The sequence below is a fragment of the Pongo pygmaeus genome, chromosome 8 (genome assembly GCF_028885625.2).
Source record: "Pongo pygmaeus isolate AG05252 chromosome 8, NHGRI_mPonPyg2-v2.0_pri, whole genome shotgun sequence".
NCBI lineage: Eukaryota > Metazoa > Chordata > Mammalia > Primates > Hominidae > Pongo > Pongo pygmaeus.
Window position 1 is genome coordinate 119,431,994 of NC_072381.2, and position 21,477 is coordinate 119,453,470.

Consider the following 21,477-nt stretch of genomic DNA (forward strand, 5'->3'; position numbering starts at 1 on the left):
CTAAGTGCCAGGCCTGTTCTTTGGGTAGTTAGCACTGAGTGATTGCTTCAGCAGTCGTGTTGCTTTATGTGAAAGGTCATATACCTTTCCTGAGAAACAGCCACCTAAGCTCTGACTAACAAATCTTTTGGTTTGTTATAGCCTGATTTCAAATAGCTTCAGGCTATTATCAGCCACAAGGCACATTTTGCTAACAGATTTCATACACTTCTTGGGGTTTTATTAGGGAATTCCCCCACATATCTCTTGGTGTATCTTCCAGCAGTTGTCCAGTTAGGCTACTCACTTTTATTTTTAACTCATTTTCTAGTAAAGTCAACTCAAGAATGTAAATGTCTTTGCCAGGCTCATGGCTTGCAACCTTGGATGGGTTAGATGCCTATTCATTACTGCTCTGCAGACTAATTTGATATACAGCTTGAAACCACATTCAAGTCATCAGCAATTCTCCTGGGGCAGAAATGGCTGGATATATAGATACGGTATCATAAATAATGGCTAAGGAAAAAGACTTCACCTGGGTCATTTACGAAGAATAGGTAGTACTTTTTTCTTTTCTTTTCCTTCTTTTTTTTTTTTTTTGAGTTAGGGTCTCACTCTGTCACCCAGACTGGAGTGCAGTGGCACAACCACATTTCACTGCAGCCTCAACTCCTGGGCTAAAGTGATCCTCCTGACTCAACCTCCCAAAGTGTTGGGATTACAGGCAGGAGCCACTGAGCCTGGTCAGGTAGTATTTTTTATGGACGTGGACTTGCATGGCTCCTTTGGAAAATCTCTTACCTATGTCTCGCTTTATTTACTATGAATAGGTATGATATACATTTATCTCATGAGCCTACCTTGCTTTTGTAAAGTATTTTGAAATGTTTATGTGAAAATGTTGACTAGGTGGTAAGAATATGGATTATTGCTGTAAATTATAAGCAAGAGTGAAGATTGTAACTCCTAAAACACTCAATTATGTCTCTTGTATAAAAATGAGAATTTTTAATAAATTAAATATCATATATTTATGAATCAAAGCTAAATGTTCATTAATATCAAGTAAATATCAGTAAACATGGGAGATATAAAAATGTATGAGACAGTTCTGGCTCTCAGTGAGCTTACAATCTATAAGAGAAGAAAAGGGGAAAATATAAAAATTAAATAAGATAACAACGTAAGAAGTATCAAAAGGCAACCTACTGTAAATTGCCACCTGAAATGAAATTGGCAGAGTCACTACTATAGGTCAGAGGAAGGAGAGATCACTTTCAGAAGCAGTGGACAGGGAAAATAAAGAGTCCAGCCAGATCTCCAAGGCTGAATTCACTGGGAAGGAGGAGGAGGTTTTGGTGGAGGGAACCCAGTGAGAAAGTATAGATGTACAAAAGGAAGGAGTATGGATCCCCAAAAGGAAAAAGAATACAGAAATGCAAGTTATGGTGATAAGGAGAGTTCTAACATGAAATAGGGCTGGAAAGACCATTTAGAATTGGACTGGGGAGAGCTATGAATGTTAAATTGAAGAGGTAAGGTTGCTGAACAGAAAAGCATCTTGGTCAAAACAGCATTTTGGAAATATTCCTTTGGCTATGATATGCCAGATTAAATGAAGCAGGGAGGACCAGAGGCAGGGAGATCAAATAGAACCCATGGCAAGTCCTGGTGTGGGGTGAAGGTGGTGGGATGGGAAAGGAAGAAGTCGAGGCAGGAACTCTGTGGAAGAAGTGCACGACCTCTCAAGTGTGCTGATCAGCCTTCATTGTTGGAGCTTTCTGTCATTTTCCAAAGCATTGTGAAATATATGGGTTTTTAGAACTGACTCTCTTTAACAGTTGCCAAGTGAAGAATGAAGAAATGAAGGAGTTTTATTCAACTTACAATATCCGATACCTGTAAAAGTTGATACGTTGAACCTTTTCTTCTTGATCTTGTATCCTTACCTAAGAACAAAAATTGTTAGGCTAAAAAAAAAGTTAAAAAAAAAAAAAAAACACCAACCATAAAATGTAGGAATTAAAGGAGTTCTGAGAACATTTTATTTTTATTAGACAACCAACTCTAGTTGAACATGAACTATTCCAAACTCTTCTGTCAGTAAAACGGAAGGAAATCCCCCAGAATTCCTGAGATCCCTGTATTGGTACTCCTGCTAGAATAACCTTCTGGTTTCGAGGGTTTATAATTTAATGTATTATACAGAAATTTGGAGAAACTTGATGTATCTCTAAATGAGCAGAGAAAAAAAGTTTCAGGAAAGTTTTCCAACAATTCCAATGTCACGGTGTGTTTATATATATAATGATGATACGGCAAAGTTACTGGCAATCTGGCTTCTGCCCTGAACCTCTACGACCAAGTTCTGGCCTTATCGCACACAGAAAAGCAATGCCTTCCACCCTTTGGGGGCATTTAAGGTTGACACACTCTATTCCGGTAACACCACTTGACAGAAAGATGGCAAGGAAAAGCCTCTTCCCCACATTCCCTATGCCTCACCCTGCAGCTCAGCACTCGGAACTCCTTTCCTGGGCAGCGTCAATTTCAACTTCTTCCAATCCCTTGGCTATTTTGAGACTGCCCCTTGTGGGTCCAGAAAGAAGCCAGGAGGCCAGACACGGTGGCTCACACCTCTAATCCCAGCACTTTGGGAGGCCAAGGTGGGTGGATCACCTGAGGTCAGGAGTTTGAGACCAGCCTGACCAACATGGTAAAATCCCATCTCCACCAAAAATACAAAATTAGCCGTGTGTGGCAGCACACGCCTGTAATCCCAGCTACTTGACAGGCTGAGGCAGGCGAATCACTTGAACCCGGGAGGCAGAGGTTGCAGTGAGCCAAGATCACGCCACTGAACTCCAGCCTGGGCAACAAGAGTGAAACTCCGTCTCAAAAAAAATAAAAAGAAAGAAGCCAGGAGTCTCAGGCTTGCAGTGACTTGGATAACTTGGGGTGTAGTCTCCTTCCTCCCCTCTTTCTAACTCCTCTTGTTTCCTAGCCACCCCTCCTCAACCTCCCCAAGTTGGAAAATCAGCTGATAAATCATGGGCAGGGAGTGAATAAACAAATCACTCCCCAGTTTTAACACACTGATGATGAGGTTTGGGCCTAAAGCAAATTCATATGTTTGCATTTATGTAAGAGAAAGTGGTTAAAACTGCTTGATTTTATATAAACTTGAAAAACATTACTTTTTGCTTTTGACCTGGACAGCTGTGGAAGTAGGTCTTTCCTTGCAAGGTAAGGATATGAGCTTGGTCATATTGATGACCAACATCAACGAACATGTTGATGTTTGTTGCAGGCGCTGTTCTTATTCCAATGCTAGAAGGACCTGTGAGCATTATATAACATTTTCATGCACCCTTACATAAACAATTAGAAGCTGTTTACTCCTCAAGGACTCAATTAGAGATTTATTTTATTTTATTTTATTTTATTTTTTATTTCAGGCCTGAGCTGAGGACACTACAGGAGCCAAATTAGAGAAGGGGCTCGCAGTCCTGCCATATTGCATATTCATGGCTTTCTTGTCCCCCCACCCCCAATATAATCCTTTTTGCCAGGTTAACAACTCACTAATTTCAAAGCGATTCATTTGCCAACTCAAAAAAAACACAGATACAACTTTAAATGCTTTTGGATTTTAATCCTCTGGAGTATTTATATGTTTTCTTGTCTCATCCCTCCAAAACTAATCTCAGGTGAGAATCTGGGAACTTGGGCAAAGGAGAAAACAAGCACGCAGACCAAGGAATCTGAAATCGCAGTTCATTACGTCAGCATAAACTGACAGTACCTTTTTGTTTGTATTGACCCAGCTCAAATTATAAAATCACATGAGTAATAAAACACAAAATACAGGTGTTATCATTAAAAAGTCTAAAATGTAATTAAACGCGTTTTTCCCCCCTCGCGGTGGTATCGTTTACTCTGTATCTCAACGTTTCTGTCTCCCTAAGCCTCTCCATTTATATCATGAGCATACATTTTTGCATCATGCTCACACATTCATTAGCTAGGACTGAGGAGTGTGTACGATTCCAACGGGCCCTCAGCGTCAGCTGTTAGATGCACAAACCTTCGCTTCCTTTCCACATCTACTGCACTTGAGGTTCAACAGAGGATCCTTGCAAGAACAGCGTCCAGAGAGCATTCTTGACAGATGCGCGCTTGGCTCCAGCAACCCGCTCTGCTGGGAAATTTCTTCTAACCACTAACACCCACCTCCAATCCCCCAAGCTGTCACGACGCATGCTGGCTGGGTCCCGTGTTGACGGGGGAAGGGTTTTACACACACCCTGCTAGGCTACCCCACATCACAACCAAGCTCGCAGGGCAAACTCCTCCAAGCCTGGCGGACAAGCTGTCCCAAGCGCTCTGGCGCTTCCTGAACACCAAGCTCCCCTCCGCGCTCAAGGGAGCTAGCGCTCTGTTCCGCGGGGAACCCCGGCACTGCAGGTCGAGGGGATGCGGGGGCAGCGGGGGCGCAGGAGGGAGCAGAGTGCGGGAGGCAAACGGGGCGCAGGAGCGGGTGCGGGAGCGAGTGGGGGCTGAGGGAGGGGAAGGGGCCCCGGGGGGGAGCCAGGCGCGGAAGGGGGCGCGGGGGAACAGGGACCTGGAACCAGCGGGCGCAGGAAGGGGCGCGTCCGCAGGAACCCGCGGGCGCACTGGAGGCACTAGCTACGCGATCAGCCCGGGACTCTCAGGAGCCGCTCAATTGCCAACGGGAGGGGGGTGCGGGGAGTTGGAGGTGGGGGGGGCAGACCAGACGGGGGCGTGCCTTTGCCCGGATTGGCTGCAGGAGCCTGACGCGAGGCCCCGGGGGTTGGCTTGGGGAGTGGGAGCGGGGTGGGGTGGGTGCTGGGTACCGGAGCTGCGGGCCCGGCGCTCTCAGAAACATGCTGAAGTCCCGGCGGCTCTTCCAGCAGCGACAGCGGCTCCAGCAGCAGCGGCGGCGGCGGCGGCGGCGGCAGCGACAGCGCTCGGCTCCGGCGGGAAAGGCGCCCGGCGCCCATGCCTCCGGCCCCGCGCCGCGGCTGCCCTGACCCGGCCGCGACCTCCCTCTGCGCACCCCGCCGCCCGGGCTTCTGGGGTGTTCCCCAACCACGGCCCAGCCCTGCCACACCCCCCGCCCCCGGCCTCCGCAGCTCGGCATGGGCGCGGGGGCGCTCGTCCTGGGCGCCTCCGAGCCCGGTAACCTGTCGTCGGCCGCACCGCTCCCCGACGGCGCGGCCACCGCGGCGCGGCTGCTGGTGCCCGCGTCGCCGCCCGCCTCGTTGCTGCCTCCCGCCGGCGAAGGCCCCGAGCCGCTGTCGCAGCAGTGGACAGCGGGCATGGGTCTGCTGATGGCGCTCATCGTGCTGCTCATCGTGGCGGGCAACGTGCTGGTGATCGTGGCCATCGCCAAGACGCCGCGGCTGCAGACGCTCACCAACCTCTTCATCATGTCCCTGGCCAGCGCCGACCTGGTCATGGGGCTGCTGGTGGTGCCGTTCGGGGCCACCATCGTGGTATGGGGCCGCTGGGAGTACGGCTCCTTCTTCTGCGAGCTGTGGACCTCGGTGGACGTGCTGTGCGTGACGGCCAGCATCGAGACCCTGTGTGTCATTGCCCTGGACCGCTACCTCGCCATCACCTCGCCCTTCCGCTACCAGAGCCTGCTGACGCGCGCGCGGGCGCGGGGCCTCGTGTGCACCGTGTGGGCCATCTCGGCCCTGGTGTCGTTCCTGCCCATTCTCATGCACTGGTGGCGGGCGGAGAGCGACGAGGCGCGCCGCTGCTACAACGACCCCAAGTGCTGCGACTTCGTCACCAACCGGGCCTACGCCATCGCCTCGTCCGTGGTCTCCTTCTACGTGCCCCTGTGCATCATGGCCTTCGTGTACCTGCGGGTGTTCCGCGAGGCCCAGAAGCAGGTGAAGAAGATCGACAGCTGCGAGCGCCGTTTCCTCGGCGGCCCCGCGCGGCCGCCCTCGCCCTCGCCGGTCCCCGCGCCCGCGCCGCCACCCGGACCCCAGCGCCCCACCGCCGCCGCCGCCACAGCCCCGCTGGCCAACGGGCGTGCGGGTAAGCGGCGGCCCTCGCGCCTCGTGGCCCTGCGCGAGCAGAAGGCGCTCAAGACGCTGGGCATCATCATGGGCGTCTTCACGCTCTGCTGGCTGCCCTTCTTCCTGGCCAACGTGGTGAAGGCCTTCCACCGCGAGCTGGTGCCGGACCGCCTCTTCGTCTTCTTCAACTGGCTGGGCTACGCCAACTCGGCCTTCAACCCCATCATCTACTGCCGCAGCCCGGACTTCCGCAAGGCCTTCCAGCGACTGCTCTGCTGGGCGCGCAGGGCTGCCCGCCGGCGCCACGCGACCCACGGAGACCGGCCGCGCGCCTCGGGCTGTCTGGCCCGGCCCGGACCCCCGCCGTCGCCTGGGGCCGCCTCGGACGACGACGACGACGATGTCGTCGGGGCCACGCCGCCCGCGCGCCTGCTGGAGCCCTGGGCCGGCTGCAACGGCGGGGCGGCGGCGGACAGCGACTCGAGCCTGGACGAGCCGTGCCGCCCCGGCTTCGCCTCGGAATCCAAGGTGTAGGGCCCGGCGCGGGGCGCGGACGCCGGGCACGGCTTCCCAGGGGAACGAGGAGATCTGTGTTTACTCAAGACCGAAAGCAGGTGAACTCGAAGCCCACAATCCTCGTCTGAATCATCCGAGGCAAACAGAAAAGCCACGGACCGTTGCACAAAAAGGAAAGTTTGGGGAGGGATGGGAGAGTGGCTTGCTGATGTTCCTTGTTTTTTTTCTTTTCTTTCTTCTTTCTTTCTTTTTCTTTTTTTTTTTTATTTTTATTTTTCTGTTTGTGGTCCGGCCTTCTTTTGTGTGTGCGTCTGATGCATCTTTAGATTTTTTCCCCCCACCATGTGGTTTTTGACACTCTCAGCGAGGACCGGAGTGGAAGACGGGTGGGTTAGGGGAAGGGAGAAGCATTAGGAGGGGATTAAAATCGATCAACGTGGCTCCCATCCCTTTCCCGGGAACAGGAACACTCTACCAGCCAGAGAGAGGAGAATGACAATTTGTCAAGACATATTTCCTTTTGCTTTCCAGAGAAATTTCATTTTCATTTCTAAGTAATGATTTCTGCTGTTATGAAAGCAAAGAGAAAGGATGGAGGCAAAATAAAAAAAAAAATCACGTTTCAAGAAATGTTAAGCTCTTCTTGGAACAAGCTCCACCTTGCTTTCCTTGTGTAGGGCAAACCCGCTGTCCCCCGCGCGCCTGGGTGGTCAGGCTGAGGGATTTCTACCTCACACTGTGCATTTGCACAGCAGATAGAAAGACTTGTTTATATTAAACAGCTTATTTATGTATCAATATTAGTTGGAAGGACCAGGCGCAGAGCCTCTCTCTGTGACATGTGACTCTGTCAATTGAAGACAGGACATTAAAAGAGAGAGAGAGAAATAGTTCAGATTACTGCACATGTGGATAGAAACAAAAACAAAAAAAAGGAGTGGTTCAAAATGCCATTTTTGCAGTGTTAGGAATTACAAAATCCACAGAAGATGTTACTTGCACAAAAAGAAATTAAATATTTTTTAAAGGGAGAGGGGCTGGGCAGATCTTAAATAAAATTCAAACTCTACTTCTGTTGTCTAGTATGTTATTGAGCTAATGATTTATTGGGAAAATACCTTTTTATACTCCTTTATCATGGTACTGTAACTGTATCCATATTATAAATATAATTATCTTAAGGATTTTTTATTTTTTTTTATGTCCAAGTGCCCACGTGAATTTGCTGGTGAAAGTTAGCACTTGTGTGTAAATCCTACTTCCTCTTGTGTGTTTTACCAAGTATTTATACTCTGGTGCAACTAACTACTGTGTGAGGAATTGGTCCATGTGCAATAAATACCAATGAAGCACAATCAAGATTATGTGCTGTGTGTCTGTAAAGGGTCAGTGATAATGAAAAAGACAGCTTGTTTTGTTCAAAATATAGACTGGATTTCCCATAGAGCTCTTTTAATAGGTTTCCATGACTCAATAACATAGCAAAATGCCTCCAGACCTAAATAAGGTGTTTACCTACTGAGAGCTACAGATTTGCCCTAAATTTTCACAGCCGGATTCAAGGTGTTCTAGACTACTTGTAGGCAGATCCCATCTGCTGCACTTGACTTAAGAAGTGACCTTTGTGATTGCATATCTCCTAAAAAAAAAAAAAAAAAAAAAAAAAGTGATGCGGTCATTTAACTCAGCTGCAACTTTTCATGGAAATGCAGGAAAGACTAACTCATTGAATGATCAGTTGCCTACTTGGAATGCAATAAGTGGCTTCCACAGCTTATTTTTGTTTTCCAATAGAAAATCACAGCCTGCAGATGATCAGTTTGTGCAGATTTCTCCAGAGGCTGTTTAGAATGAAAAATGCTTTCATGGTTAAGCAAGAATGTATAAAAGGGCTTCTGAAGTAAATTTTTTTCTCTTATGTAGTTAAATAGATCATTTTGCCAGAAGTTCTGGGTGGACAGATCATAGGCAAAAGCAAGTGTGAAAGGATTTAAGTTTCTAACAAAATTACAGCACCCAAAGGATGGGGTATTTTTCATAAAGTTATTTCCTAAAGGAAGGGATAGTGCAATTCTGTCCTGAGATTAATTTTACATTCTCCAAAATACACTTAAAGTACTTACTATATTTTTAAATAAGCTTTTTATTTCATGACCATACAGTAAAGAAACCAAAGTAAAGAATATTAACTTCTGGCTTATGCTACACTTTAAATGAGCAGAGTATTGTTTAACAGGGAAAAGTTGAGACTGAATATTCTTTTTTGCAATGGCATATTCTAAAGACAAGGCAACCGTCTTCTGAGAAAGTTAATGACGTAGATGTTTTAGAGACCAGCAGAAGGTTGCATGAACAGTAACAGCCTCAACAAAAGCTGCTATGAAGTTTAACCCCTTTCCAGCAAAAAAAAAAAAAAGGGAAAAGGAGAGCTTCTTTAAGAATACAAAGATAAATACTTAAATAAACATATTTTGAAGAATGTAAAATCAGTCTCAGGATGAAATGTCACTATAATTTCCCTAGGAACCAAATATGGTTAATTTCTATCCACCCCCGACCATGAGTATGTAAGATGCATTTTCTTAGGGGTTTTGTCCTTCTTTGTTTGAAATTACTAGACACTGAAGTACCAGGTAAATGCTTCACTTTCTTGGTTTCCTGTTTATTTACTTATTTTGTCTAGGTAAGTCTTCACATTTAAATAAAAAGAAATCTTCCCAGCCCGAAACGTATACGCAGGCCCTTCAAATCTCAGGTCTTAAAATCACTCAGGTCTTAAAATCATGAAAGTCCTTTAAGCTTTAAGAACAAATGTGTATAATTTGACTACTTAGTACACAGGTTTAGTCACTTTAGTGAGTTAGAGGAAACCACTGTAATCTTGGGGCCAGTTTCTATGTATTGGCAGGAAATAGAAAAGATTTTTGTGTGATCTCCCAAGCTCTCCAACTGAAAATTACATGGATTCAGAAACAGACCATGTCAGTGATTCCAAATCCCCATGAAGACTACTTTTTGTCACTTTTGAAGAAGGCAGCCATTGATTTATAATAGGAAATGTGGGGAGCTGGGCTGTCAGTCCCAGTAGCGATGGCAGTGGGAGGAGAAAGCAGCCAGTCCTGCTTAATCTGGTGAGACTGTGCACTGCAGAAATAGGAAGAAGACATTGGGTGTGCAAAAAGGCAGCCTTACCCATGGGCTTGTGTGTATCAAAGTACCAAAAGCATAAACCTTAAAATCAAAGCAGGAAAATGTGATCAAGATTCATAGATTTGCTACATTGGATGTTACATTCAGGTTAAACACTAACAATAACTCAATGGAGATTTTCCAGGATTTATAAATTCTCTCTCTGATGTAGAAATGTGTAATTGGTATAGCATATGGCTTCATACTTTGGTGAACTTGCCTATATAAAACTTTGCAAATAGAGTTTATTTATTTGTTTCTTAGTCTATGCTTTCTTTGGAATTGGAATTATTAATAACTCCTAAGTGGCTATTGTGAAATCTTTCCTCGTTAAGCACATTTTCCTAGCTTATGTTAATTTCACATTTTGTTGAATGTGCCCGTTCCTCTGGCAGTATATAAAATTGCCAGACAGAAATTCTGCACCCAAAGTATCAGGGTAATATTAACATTTAAGTTTTTTGTAAGAGGTTCTCAGCAAGGATCTAAAGAAAAATTATTCTATAACTTTTGCTGCCAGTTATGAAAGACTTTTTTAAAAATGTTTTTAACCAAGCTGGACTCATTTGTTTATTTGAAGGAAAAAAATTAAAACCTTAGAAGTAAATTAAACACATTGGCACAGATAATGTCATTTTATTTGTACATTTCTAGCATAATGTGCTGAGAAATACTAATTCTTTTGACTCCCTGCCAATTTTCTACTAATCAAAATGGAGAAGATATGCACTGTTTGGATTATACCTAAAAATAGTTGTGCTACAGTCACATCAGCAAATGGAATTAAATTAATTTCTCTTTCTTCCTCTTCACATACACCCTCTGCACCATTTAAATTTCCATCTAGAATATTGCTCCTGAATCTCATAATTTTTTATTCAGTGCTTCCCAAATAACATTGCTACATTGCAATGATTTTTAAGCAAACTCTATTGAACTACTCTTCCGGCAGGATAACACTCTCCTGAAAATGCTATGTTTAGTCGGCTGTCATTTAAGGAGCCTCTACTAGATAGCTGTTATGATGTAATCAAAGAGGTAGGAATACTAGAAATAGATACTTTGTAGGCTAATTTACCTCATCAATAGTCTTTTTACCCTTTTGTAGGTGGAGGGCGATAGTGCCTGAATCAATCAGATTCGATCATTTGGTCATAGAACAGATAAGCGGCTTCAAATCCGATAGCTCTAATGACAGACTGCAAAAATGGTAGCTCCAAGAAGCTGCCACACTGCTGGCACTATCAGAGCATGATCTTTGCAGTAATGTTAGCAGCACCCAAGAAGGCTTTGTAAGCAACTGCTTTTAAACCTTTGCCTTCTCTTGGATGTTTGGCAATGATCACGTCCCCAGCTTCTATACCTGAAGATCATTCTTGTCTTAGAAACACCATACACACTAGCCCTTTTTGGAGCACTTCTTCGATTCTTTTTTTTTTTTTGAGACGGAGTCTCTCTCTGTCGCCCAGGCTGGAGTGCAGTGGCGCGATCTCGGCTCACTGCAAGCTCCGCCTCCCGGGTTCACGCCATTCTCCTGCCTCAGCCCCCGCAAGTAGCTGGGACTACAGGCGCCCGCCACCACGCCCGGCTAATTTTTTGTATTTTTAGTAGAGATGGGGTTTCACCGTGTTAGCCAGGATGGTCTACATCTTCTGACCTCGTGATCCTCCCGCCTCAGCCTCCGAAAGTGCTGGGATTACAGGCGTGAGCCACCGCGCCCAGCGTTGGAGCACTTCTTCAATTCTTTCTGAGACAGGGTCTCACTCTGTTGCCCAGGCTGGTAGTGCAGTGGCACAATCATGGCTTGCTGCAGCCTCGACCTCCCAGGTTCAAGTGGTCCTCCCACCTCAGCCTCCTGAGTGAGTAGTTGGGACTACAACCACGTGCCACCAAGCCTGACCCCTTTTTTTTTTTTTTTTTTTTTTTTGTATTTTTTGTGGAGACAGAGTCTCCCTATGTTGCCCAGGCTGCTCTTGAACTCCAGGGCTCAAGCAGTCCGCCTGCCGTGGCTTCCCAAAGTGTTGAAAATATGAGCTCGAGCCACCATGCCCAGCCTGCAATTCTTGAATAAGCTAGAAATATCTAGAATATCTAGTTCTTGATACATTTCTTTTCCTAGGAGCATTAATTTCTCACAAATCATTTCCTAAAGCTCTGATTTTCAACATCTGTAACATTTACAGTTCCATTTTTCCTGTCTCTCCGTATTCCCTTGCTCATAGCTGTTAATTAGGAGTAGCAAGACCACTCTGTTTTCTTCCCACTTATGACACAAAACTTACCTATGATGCATTTTAAATGTCAAGTTTGGGTTTCTTCCTGAGAATTTCAGTATTGCTCACAATTAGGTGGCAACTCCAAGCAGATAAAAATTTAAATACTTGTTTGTATTTTCCTATCAAAGGTGTTCAGGATGAGTTTAATATTTGGGGTGTGGGACTATCTTAGGCTTTCTTTTTTCTGATATTGTCACTTCGTAACCATGTGACCTTGTCAGTCTCATTATCTTGGTTTCAAAAGGTGACATTAGTTGTTCCACCTTCAACTATTTGCAAATTAGTTTTGCTAATTATTATTAGGCTAGCTGATTTGTGGGAATTGTGGATAAAATTTTAGGGGTGTAGAAAACTCTTTCAAGCAGATGGCCCACTATGGCCACAATGGCTGTCTAACTGTAGTTCCCACTGTGCCCAATGACCTTGGGGAAGTCAATCAGTTTCCTTGCCATTCAGGTTCACTTCCTACAAAGCCTGATCAGTAGCCTTTGTTTGTAAATCTCTTTGAGATGCTATGACAGAAGTTCTTTGCTTTGCAAAGTCTATCTTTTTGAATGCGTTCTCCTGGCCTCCTTTTCCCTTTCCTAGCAACTCCACCCACAGAAATCCCTCCGTCTTCTTCTTTTTTTTTTAAGTGAAAAGAACAACTAAAAATAGCAAAAATATATATAATAGCCCATGCATTCAAACAAATGGTCCTTCATTTTTTGCTGCAATTAAAATTCTACAGAAACCACAACTGAATAAAATAATCTTCCCAAACTTCGGATTAAAAAAACCTGTTTGCTCTGTGCTGAGCAAAAATTATTGTTTAATGATTCTTAACCCACAGCCACTTTGAGAAAAGAAAGCCAATTTGGAAAACTACTCAACTCTACAATTTTGCATTGAGTTATAAATACTAAAAGCAACTATCTAGATTATTCTCCTTTTTCTTGGAATAGCAATTCGGAGATGAAAAGCACTGAGAGCAACAGGAGTTTATATTTTTGCACACCCCTCCTTTATGGGTTGCTGGGTATTGAGTTTCTCTGTTCCCAACCTAATAAACAGGGACAAATCTACAGGAACTTTACTGGCTTACAATTTCTGTTATGTTAACTACAGGAACGCACCTGCAAACTTGAAGTCCTTGTAAAAAATACTCTTAAAGAGTAAACATTAATAGACATTCCAATAACATTTTCTTCACTCAAGGGATTTTTTTTAAACCATTATAAGTAACATTTTAGTAAGATGCTCTTTTTAAGGAACTCGTTGCACTTAACTGATTTTGTGATCAATTCAGAGATAGTATGTTTTTTTTTCTTTTCTTAAAATAGGCATACTTAAGTAAAACTGAGTCACTCAGAAGAATTCCAGACTCTTCAGCATGGGAAAGATCTTGATGTGTCTAGTAAACACTACCCCAGCCCCGTGCAAGGTTATACCTAGATCAGTGCAGATCTAGAGAGATGATCCAGTGAGATCATTTTGAGATTTAAAGACCTGGTCTACTGAATAGCCCCTCCTATCAGCAAATGTTTCTTTTATAGCAAACCCAGATCCCTCATCCTGTTTTAACTCATGATTGATCTCAGGGAAATCTGAAAAACTGAGGACTGAGCCACTGTTCTTTATAAAAATCCTTTTGATGGCCAGGCACAGTGGCTCACACCTGTAATCCCAGCACTTTGGGAGGCCGAAGCAGGTGGATCGCTTGAGCCCGGGAGTTTGAGCCAGCCTGGGCAACATAGCGAAACCTCATCTCCACCAAAAATACAAGTTAGCTGGGCATGGTGGCATGTGCCTGTAATCCCAGCTACTCAGGAGGCTGAGGTGGGAGGATCACTTGAGCCCAGGAGGTCAAGGCTGCAGTGAGCCCTGATCTGTACTCCAGCCTCGGTGACAGAGTGAGACCCGGTCTCAAAAACAAACAAACAAACAAACAAAAAACCCTCTTGATGATATACATGTAAAACTGTGACACCCTCTCCTCAGCTTTCTATGCACTCAATAATTCCATTTGTTTTATAAACAACTTCAAATCCATTCATTCTTTCTGTTGTTCACTCGGGAATCATTTCCAGTAACAGGGATTCCTTCTAGCTAGAGACAAGAAAGAGCACAACATGATACAAAATATTAAGTTCTGACCTGGTCTGATGTCCTCAACATGTCCTCATTCCTGGAATCATGCTAGTAACTTTTTTCAGTCACCAGAGTCACAAAGCTCTGAAGATCAGAAGAAAATATTGTGCAAAGTGAAGAAGTATAACATGAAGATTAGTAAACCTTTACAGTACTGTAAAAAGCATCCTGTAAGCATGGGACAAAACAGACATATACATTTTAAAAATGTAAATTCTATTATAGATAATTTATGTTTTATAAATTATAAAATATATAATATTTTTTAAAAACGTAAAATTTTTCCCGGACCAGGCAACCAATTAAAACCGCCTCCCGAAAGGGCACATGTTTACAACTCTCTTCAAACCTTTTGAGTGTTAATATACCTAAAGGGACAAACAAATCTTATGTTTGTTTCTTTGAGATGGGGTCTTGCTCTGTCACCCCGGCTGGAGTGCAATGGCATAACCACAGGTCACTGTAGTCTCAATCCCCCAGGCTCAAGCGATCCTCCCATCTCACCCTCCCCTGAGTAGCTGGGACTACAAGCATGCGCCACCACGCCTGGCTAATTTTTGTATTTTTTGTAGACATGTAGTTTTGCCATGTTGCCCAGGCTGGTCTTGAACTCCTGAGCTCAAGCAATTCACCAAGGCTCAAGTGATCCTCAGCCCCCTGAGTAGCTGGGACTACAGGCACATGCCACCACACCCAGATTTTTTGTTTGTTTTTGTGGAGACTGGGTCTCCCTATGTTGTCAGAGCTGGTCTCAAACTCCTGGGCTCAATTGATCCTCCAGCCTTGGCCTCCTAAAGTGCTGGGATTGCAGGTGTGAGCCATTGTGCCTGGCAGAGACAAAGTTTTTCACATTATGTGTGCTGGGAAAACACTTGGGGAGCGTAACTTTATAGAGGATTTCTGTGATTAGTCTTTTGTGATTCATATGTTCATCTGTTCTTAATTAAGGGTATCATGTACTGAGTGAGTGTGCTGTATGGGATGCACCCAGCCTAAGACAGAGCCTGTCCCCAAGGCAGTCACACTCTGGTTGGGGAGATTAGACATCCATGTGTTGAAAAATGACAAAATATGAGGCAGGTGTGGTTGAGTGCCAGATGCTTGGGCCAAAAGTAGGGTTCTAGACCAGTGCTATCTCATAGAAACACAATGCAAGCTATATATTTAATTTTATATTTTCTAGTACAATTAAAAATTAAAGTAAAAATAGATAAAATTAGTCTTTCAATATGTAATTGATCTAAAACATTTTTATGAGATATTTCACTTTTAAAAATAGTAAGTCTTTGAAATCTGATGTGTATCTTCCATTTCTAGCCCATCTTAATTGGAACTAGGCACATTTCAAGGGCTCAATAGCAGGAGAGAGTGGATGGTAGGGTGGCATAACCTAGAGGCTGGATAACCACATGGACCTTAGATGAGGAGAGAAAATGGCATGAATGGCCATTCCAGGGGAAGTTATATAGAAGAAAACTGCATAAACAAAAACCTAGAGGTATGGGGAGTCAAGAAGAATGATCAGACAATGAATAGGCAGTTGTGGGTACTTCATTTTGATAGAGTAATTGGAGATAAACCTGGAAAGTGGTTTGGGAACAGATCAAAAAGTTTATGCAAAAGTGTTGAAATCTAATCTTCCTAAAAGCATGGAGATTTATAAGCAAGAGTGTCAGGATTAAAACAGTGTTTTAGAAAGATTCACCTGGCATCAGAAGGCATGATGGGTAGATATTAACATCTCAGTTAATCTTCAAAGTAATTCTAAGTTAGTAAATTTAAAAATCTCATTGTACAAATCAGAAAACTAAGATTTATGTAATTTCATATATGTGAGCTCATTATTAAATTGCTTTTTTTTTTTGGAGACAGCGTCTCACTCTGTCACCCAGGCTGGAGTGCAGTGGTGTGATCTTGGCTCACTGCAACCTCTGCCTCCCAGGCTCAAGTGATCCTCCCACCTTAGCCTCCCAAGTAGCTGGGACTACAGGCACGTACCACCACATCTGGCTAGTTGTTGTATTTTTTGTAGAGACAGGGTTTTGCCGTGTTGCTCAGGTTGGTCTCAAACTCCTGGACTCAAGCCTTCAGCCTGCCTCAGCCTCCCAAAGTGCTGGGATTACAGACGTGAGCCACTGCGCCCAGCTGACCTTTTTGATTTTTATGTATCAACTTCAGGAGCTGACTCAGAGAAACACACTCCTACCAAGCAGGTTTCTGAGCGCATAAGTATGAGGGCCTGTTAATTGCCCAAGGTCATGCCCCTACGGAGGTAATGCATATGACCTCAGGCAGTTCGTTCAAGGCAACAGGTGAGCAGAGATCTAGTCTTGGTGCCTGACTCCTAAGTTAGTCTCTTTTTCATGTCTCCAAACTACTTGTCCATTCCCTACCAGACTAGAGGTTTCTTTAGAACTTGTCTTTTTATCTTTAACTCTGCAGTGCCTGATGCATTACCACATACATGGTATGCACTCTGAATATTCATTGACTGCACTCTACTAGAGTCAGAGAAACAAGCTCTCTAGCTCCCGCAACAGTCCAGGCACATAGTGGTAACAGGCCTGACTGGAGCTGAGCACTGCAAGAAGATGTGATATAACCCTCTATTTCTTTTGTACATCCAGATTTTCACTATTAGACACAAAGAATAATTTCTCTAGGAAAAGTGCTAAGCCTCAAATTGCAATGTATAATATATGGGACAACCTCTGCTGGTATCACAGGAAACAATGAGGTTTTCCAAATATTTCTAAGAAATGCACTTATTTCTAGAAATGGCACATCGATTGTTGGAATTCTGTACCTAACCAACATAAATTCTATAACCATAAAGGTGGTATATACTGTATGAAAGTGTACATCATTATTTAAAAATAGGCATTCCACCAAAATTGCTAAATGAGAACTACGTGTTCTAAGTTCTAGGTCAATTGTCAATGGGAAAAATACTTGATTTATTTGTCACTTATTGTATTATATCTTAAATGGGATTCTTTCCTTTCTAATTGAGAGATCCAGAGACATTGTTCTCACTGGACTCTACGGGGAAAAAAAAAGCCCCATCCCAAGCCCCAGTGCGTTCTGTGGACCCAGTCATCGTAGCTAAGAGAGCAGATTTCATTTCATTAATGTACAAATTTCTATTTTAAATGTTACTTCGGCCTGTTAATACTGTAAGAAATAATATATCCATAAAAATATATTTGGGGCAAACAAACATCACAGCCCTCTCAAGGTTTCAAAACAGATTCATAATCATTATCTTCTCATCTTAGCACAAAAGCTAGAGTTTATATGGGATCTTTAGCTGGTCCAAGTTATATGGATTTTTGCCTTTTGACAAAGCATTAAGACTTTACTTGAGATTTTTAAATTGTAGGTGTGTTCTCAGTCGTGCAGAATTCATTTTAAATAACATTATATTTTTATTCCCTTACCGGGATTATTGTTTGCAAGAAACTCAGTGTTGAGGCTTCACACTGGGAAGGTGGGAGCCAGGCAGAAGCTGACATGAGGAAACCTCCATGGGCCATGGCCTTGGGACATTTGCAGGCCCCCTGCTTCAAACACTCAAGAAACCTATTTGGTAAGGATGCATTTCTCTGTGTCAGCTCCTCAGATTGATATATGAAATCAGAAAGCCACTTTAATAATTCACAAGGTAGCGGTCACAAGGCCTATTTTACATGCTGTGGGCATAACCAGATATTCTCTCTGTATACCCAGGGAAGACAGTATAGCCAAAAGGTTCACAGTAACCCTGGGGTCAGAACTGAGAAGCCTGGTTGCAAGGACTTACTACTGCATCCATTTTTACTGTGGCCCGGAACACTGGAAGTCTGCTGGCTTTGAGACCGACTCTTCCCTAGATAGGGATCGGATGGGCACTGCCAGCAGTGGACTCTGTGCCTCTCCTTTTTCTGTCACCAATAGCCAGGTGCCGCTCCCCTCTCTGTCCCATTCCCCAGTAGACAGATTCTTCCTTTATAGAAGTCGAGACACCTAAGCAGGTCGGTCAAGTCGTGTTGACCTGACTGTCTCTTTACAAGGACAACACATGTCTTTGCTCTCATCCATTATTTGACTTAGGAGGGCAGGTAGTCAGGAGGAGGTTTTGCTGCTTTCCCTACAACTCTTGAGATTAAAGCACATCTCCCATAGAAAAGCTACTGGTCCCTTTTCTACATTATAGGAACCCAGATACTTGGTTCTGTTAATCTTGCTAATGGAAATAGCATTGTTTCCATTTTATTTAACGATATAGCTCTTTTCCTGAAACACATTAAATATATGTCTAACCAGCATTCAAATCTTTCTTTCTCTGATCTGTATGTCAGATGAATTTGAACTCTAATTACATTTTCCTGATCTATATTGGAGAAACATCGTAGCTAACTGTGCCTCTGAAAATGCCACACTCTTAGGTCTGGACTCTGGACAGATGTCTTAGACTCTGGACAGATGCCTAAGAGGTGAATCATGTTTATGCAGGGGATAAAAATGATGGTTTTGTGATGGCACTGAGGAACTGGGTTCAATCTAACACATGTTAGATTGCGGTTGTAGGGCAAAGTTTGAAATCTGTGGCAAAAAAGATGTTTGCATTCTTAGGCTTTTTGTTTCCAACCAATATAATAATATATTGTCACCTTCCTGTATTACAAATGCAATTATAATACAATAATACAAATACAATTTATAATCATTTATTCATTTGTTTTACCTACTACATGCTGGGCCCAATAGAGTATAGGGCAAGGCAGACACTGTCTTCAAAATCAGGAAGCTACTGTAGCTAATGTTTGCTCCACTTGCACTTTTGAAGAATTAATAGAGACAAAGTAAACAAGTGCTTTTTAGAGTTCATTTCTCAGAAATCAGAACTAACTTGCAGGATGTCAGTCCAGTTGGGAAAGGTGAGAAAAGCGTTTTATTCCTTTTTAAGGGTGTCCACAAAACCCATATATTGGAAATGTCAAAGTTAATATTACATATACACATGCATATATATGTATATATGTATATATCTTTTTAGGTAAAATATATGGGATAGTCCCACAAGCTCTTCTCTGAGGCCCCGTGGGGCAAGATGTGTTTTGGGATTCAGAATCTGGAGGTTTTAGGAAGGTAATATGGTTCATATACTAGATATTACATAACACCTGAGCAGATATCAGATATTACATAACACCTAAGCAGGGTCCAGATCAGCATCTTATAATCCAACATTGGTGTCTCTACTGTGAAATGTATGATTATTCACAGTAAGTGGGTAAATAATGACTATAAATAGCCTCACACCACTTCAAGTCAGATCTTGCTGCCAAATGAGTTCAAGTAAGGTCACGTTTGCTGCCAAATGAGTTATGGAAAAAGACTCTTATCTTCAGAGCTTTCTGGATTTGGGAATTTGGAATAAGAAGTTGTGGACCTGTATTATGGAATGTTCCTTCATAGAAAACCATCTACTGTTTAGGAAAGGCAATAAAATATATTTAAACCTACCAGTTATATTACATTAATTGATTTAGTAGTAATATTATTCAGCAATCAATTAATTTGAGGAATAAACACTTACTTAATAGTGGCAATTCCCAGGAGATTTTGAACCAGCTAAGGTTACATCCTGTTAGCAGATATTAATAGCCAAAGGCATGATTGTGATGTGGGGACAACTTTTTTTGGAAACAATCCACAGTAGTCAATATATTATATAGCCAACCTTCTGTTTAGCAGAGACCAACCTATCAGCTAAGAAAATATCTTTAGTGAATACGATGCTGATTTCAAAGAATCTCAGAATTGGAAGTGAACTTAAAAAAATCACTGTAGCCCAACCATCTCTCAGAGCAAAGATTCTTCTTATTCTTGAGACATCAACCCCTTTAAGATCACAAAAGAAAAAAGAAAAGGAAAGAAAGAGAAAAAAGGCTATGATCTTCATCCCAGAAAGATACACATAATCTACATATGAAAATCATCACAATTATTTTCAAGGGGTCCATTAAGAAATCCTGCCTTAGATTCTTGCCGTATTTGAAAAGAAAGCTAAGGTAAAATTTCACAGCAATCTTAGTACCACAGAGAGCTTCTTTATTTTAAGCTGCTTCATAAATTGCCTGTGGTCATATGTCTTGGTGTCGTCTCTGACATTTATCTCAACTTATGATTTTCTATGCAGTATTTATAAGATAAATATTTTTGAACTCATTGTGACCTTTTGTTTTTATTTTAAAGGTTGGAAAGAGGAAAAGTAATGACATTTTAGCTTTTCTCTTTGTATTTTTACATTCTATATCATTCATAACTCAGAGGGGTGAAAAAAGAAAAAGAAATCCTCTAAGGAAAAGGCCTAAAATGTCCTACTAGTAAATGTATCAAGCATCAATTTTCAGTTTGACATTAACTGAGAAAGGAAATGATGAAGTAAATTTTCTAAGTGTTGAGCTGTCACGGGAAAAAGGATTTATATTAGTCTCTGGCATGAAATCATGATTTAGATTTGTCAGTATTAGGCACTCAATTTATTTTCTTTGACATTTGTAGGAGACTGAGGGGAGAGGGTTCTGGGCATGTTGCAGTGTACACTTCCTTCTGCACTCTCATCTGAATTGTTCATGAAGAGCATCCTTTTCAGCCTAAGTGTCTGAAAGAGGCTCACCAACCTGCCATGAGGCAGTGCTGTTGCAGATCTGCAGAAGGAGTGCATGAACCCCCAGCCACACTGATTTCTAAGTGAGCAATGGCTTCCTCCACGCATGGACAAGAAAACTTTCCTTGAGCTTCTTTCCATTCAGTCTAGCAAAATGGAACATAAATGGTCCCAAGTACAAGTCGGATCCCACCTGAAGTCTCACCTGTTAACTTGGCTCCATCCAACAGCTTGCCTCATTGTCTTCACATGCACACAAGGCCAAGCCAGGGAAACACCAGGTAGGCTAGAAACATAAGCCTAGGTGATTGGTTTCTGTCCCATCATGCAATATTTCTTATCAGGCTCTGCAACTGGGCTTTGGCTGGGCCTCAGCCCAGAGTTTGGGGAGAATGGAGAGCTCCTCCTTAGATCAAGTGGCCAAGGGGTGTGGAGGTTTTCCTCTCACATTGTTACCATTGAGGACCATTTCTTCTCCCCTCCCAGTAGGAGAAAAACACTCAGTCATAATAATTAATGTGCTTTGGAGTTATTTGGTGTCAAAAAAATACTATGAAGATTACAGAAAACAGAATCTGAAACAACCTTGAGAACAGTATGCTGAGTCAAAGAACCAGACATAAAAGGCACATCTTGCATGAGTCCATTTATATGAAATATCCAAAAAAGGCAA

The 21,477-nt window shown here is 43.1% G+C and overlaps 1 protein-coding gene across 1 annotated transcript; it reads left to right on the top strand.

Moving 5' to 3' along the window:
* Nucleotides 1-4,860: 4,860 nt before the first annotated feature.
* ADRB1 (adrenoceptor beta 1) lies at nt 4,861-8,902 on the top strand. Its single transcript, XM_054503838.2, has one exon. The coding sequence runs from the start codon at nt 5,145-5,147 to the stop codon at nt 6,570-6,572; it is 1,428 nt and encodes a 475-aa protein (XP_054359813.1). The 5' UTR covers nt 4,861-5,144; the 3' UTR covers nt 6,573-8,902.
* Nucleotides 8,903-21,477: the final 12,575 nt, after the last annotated feature.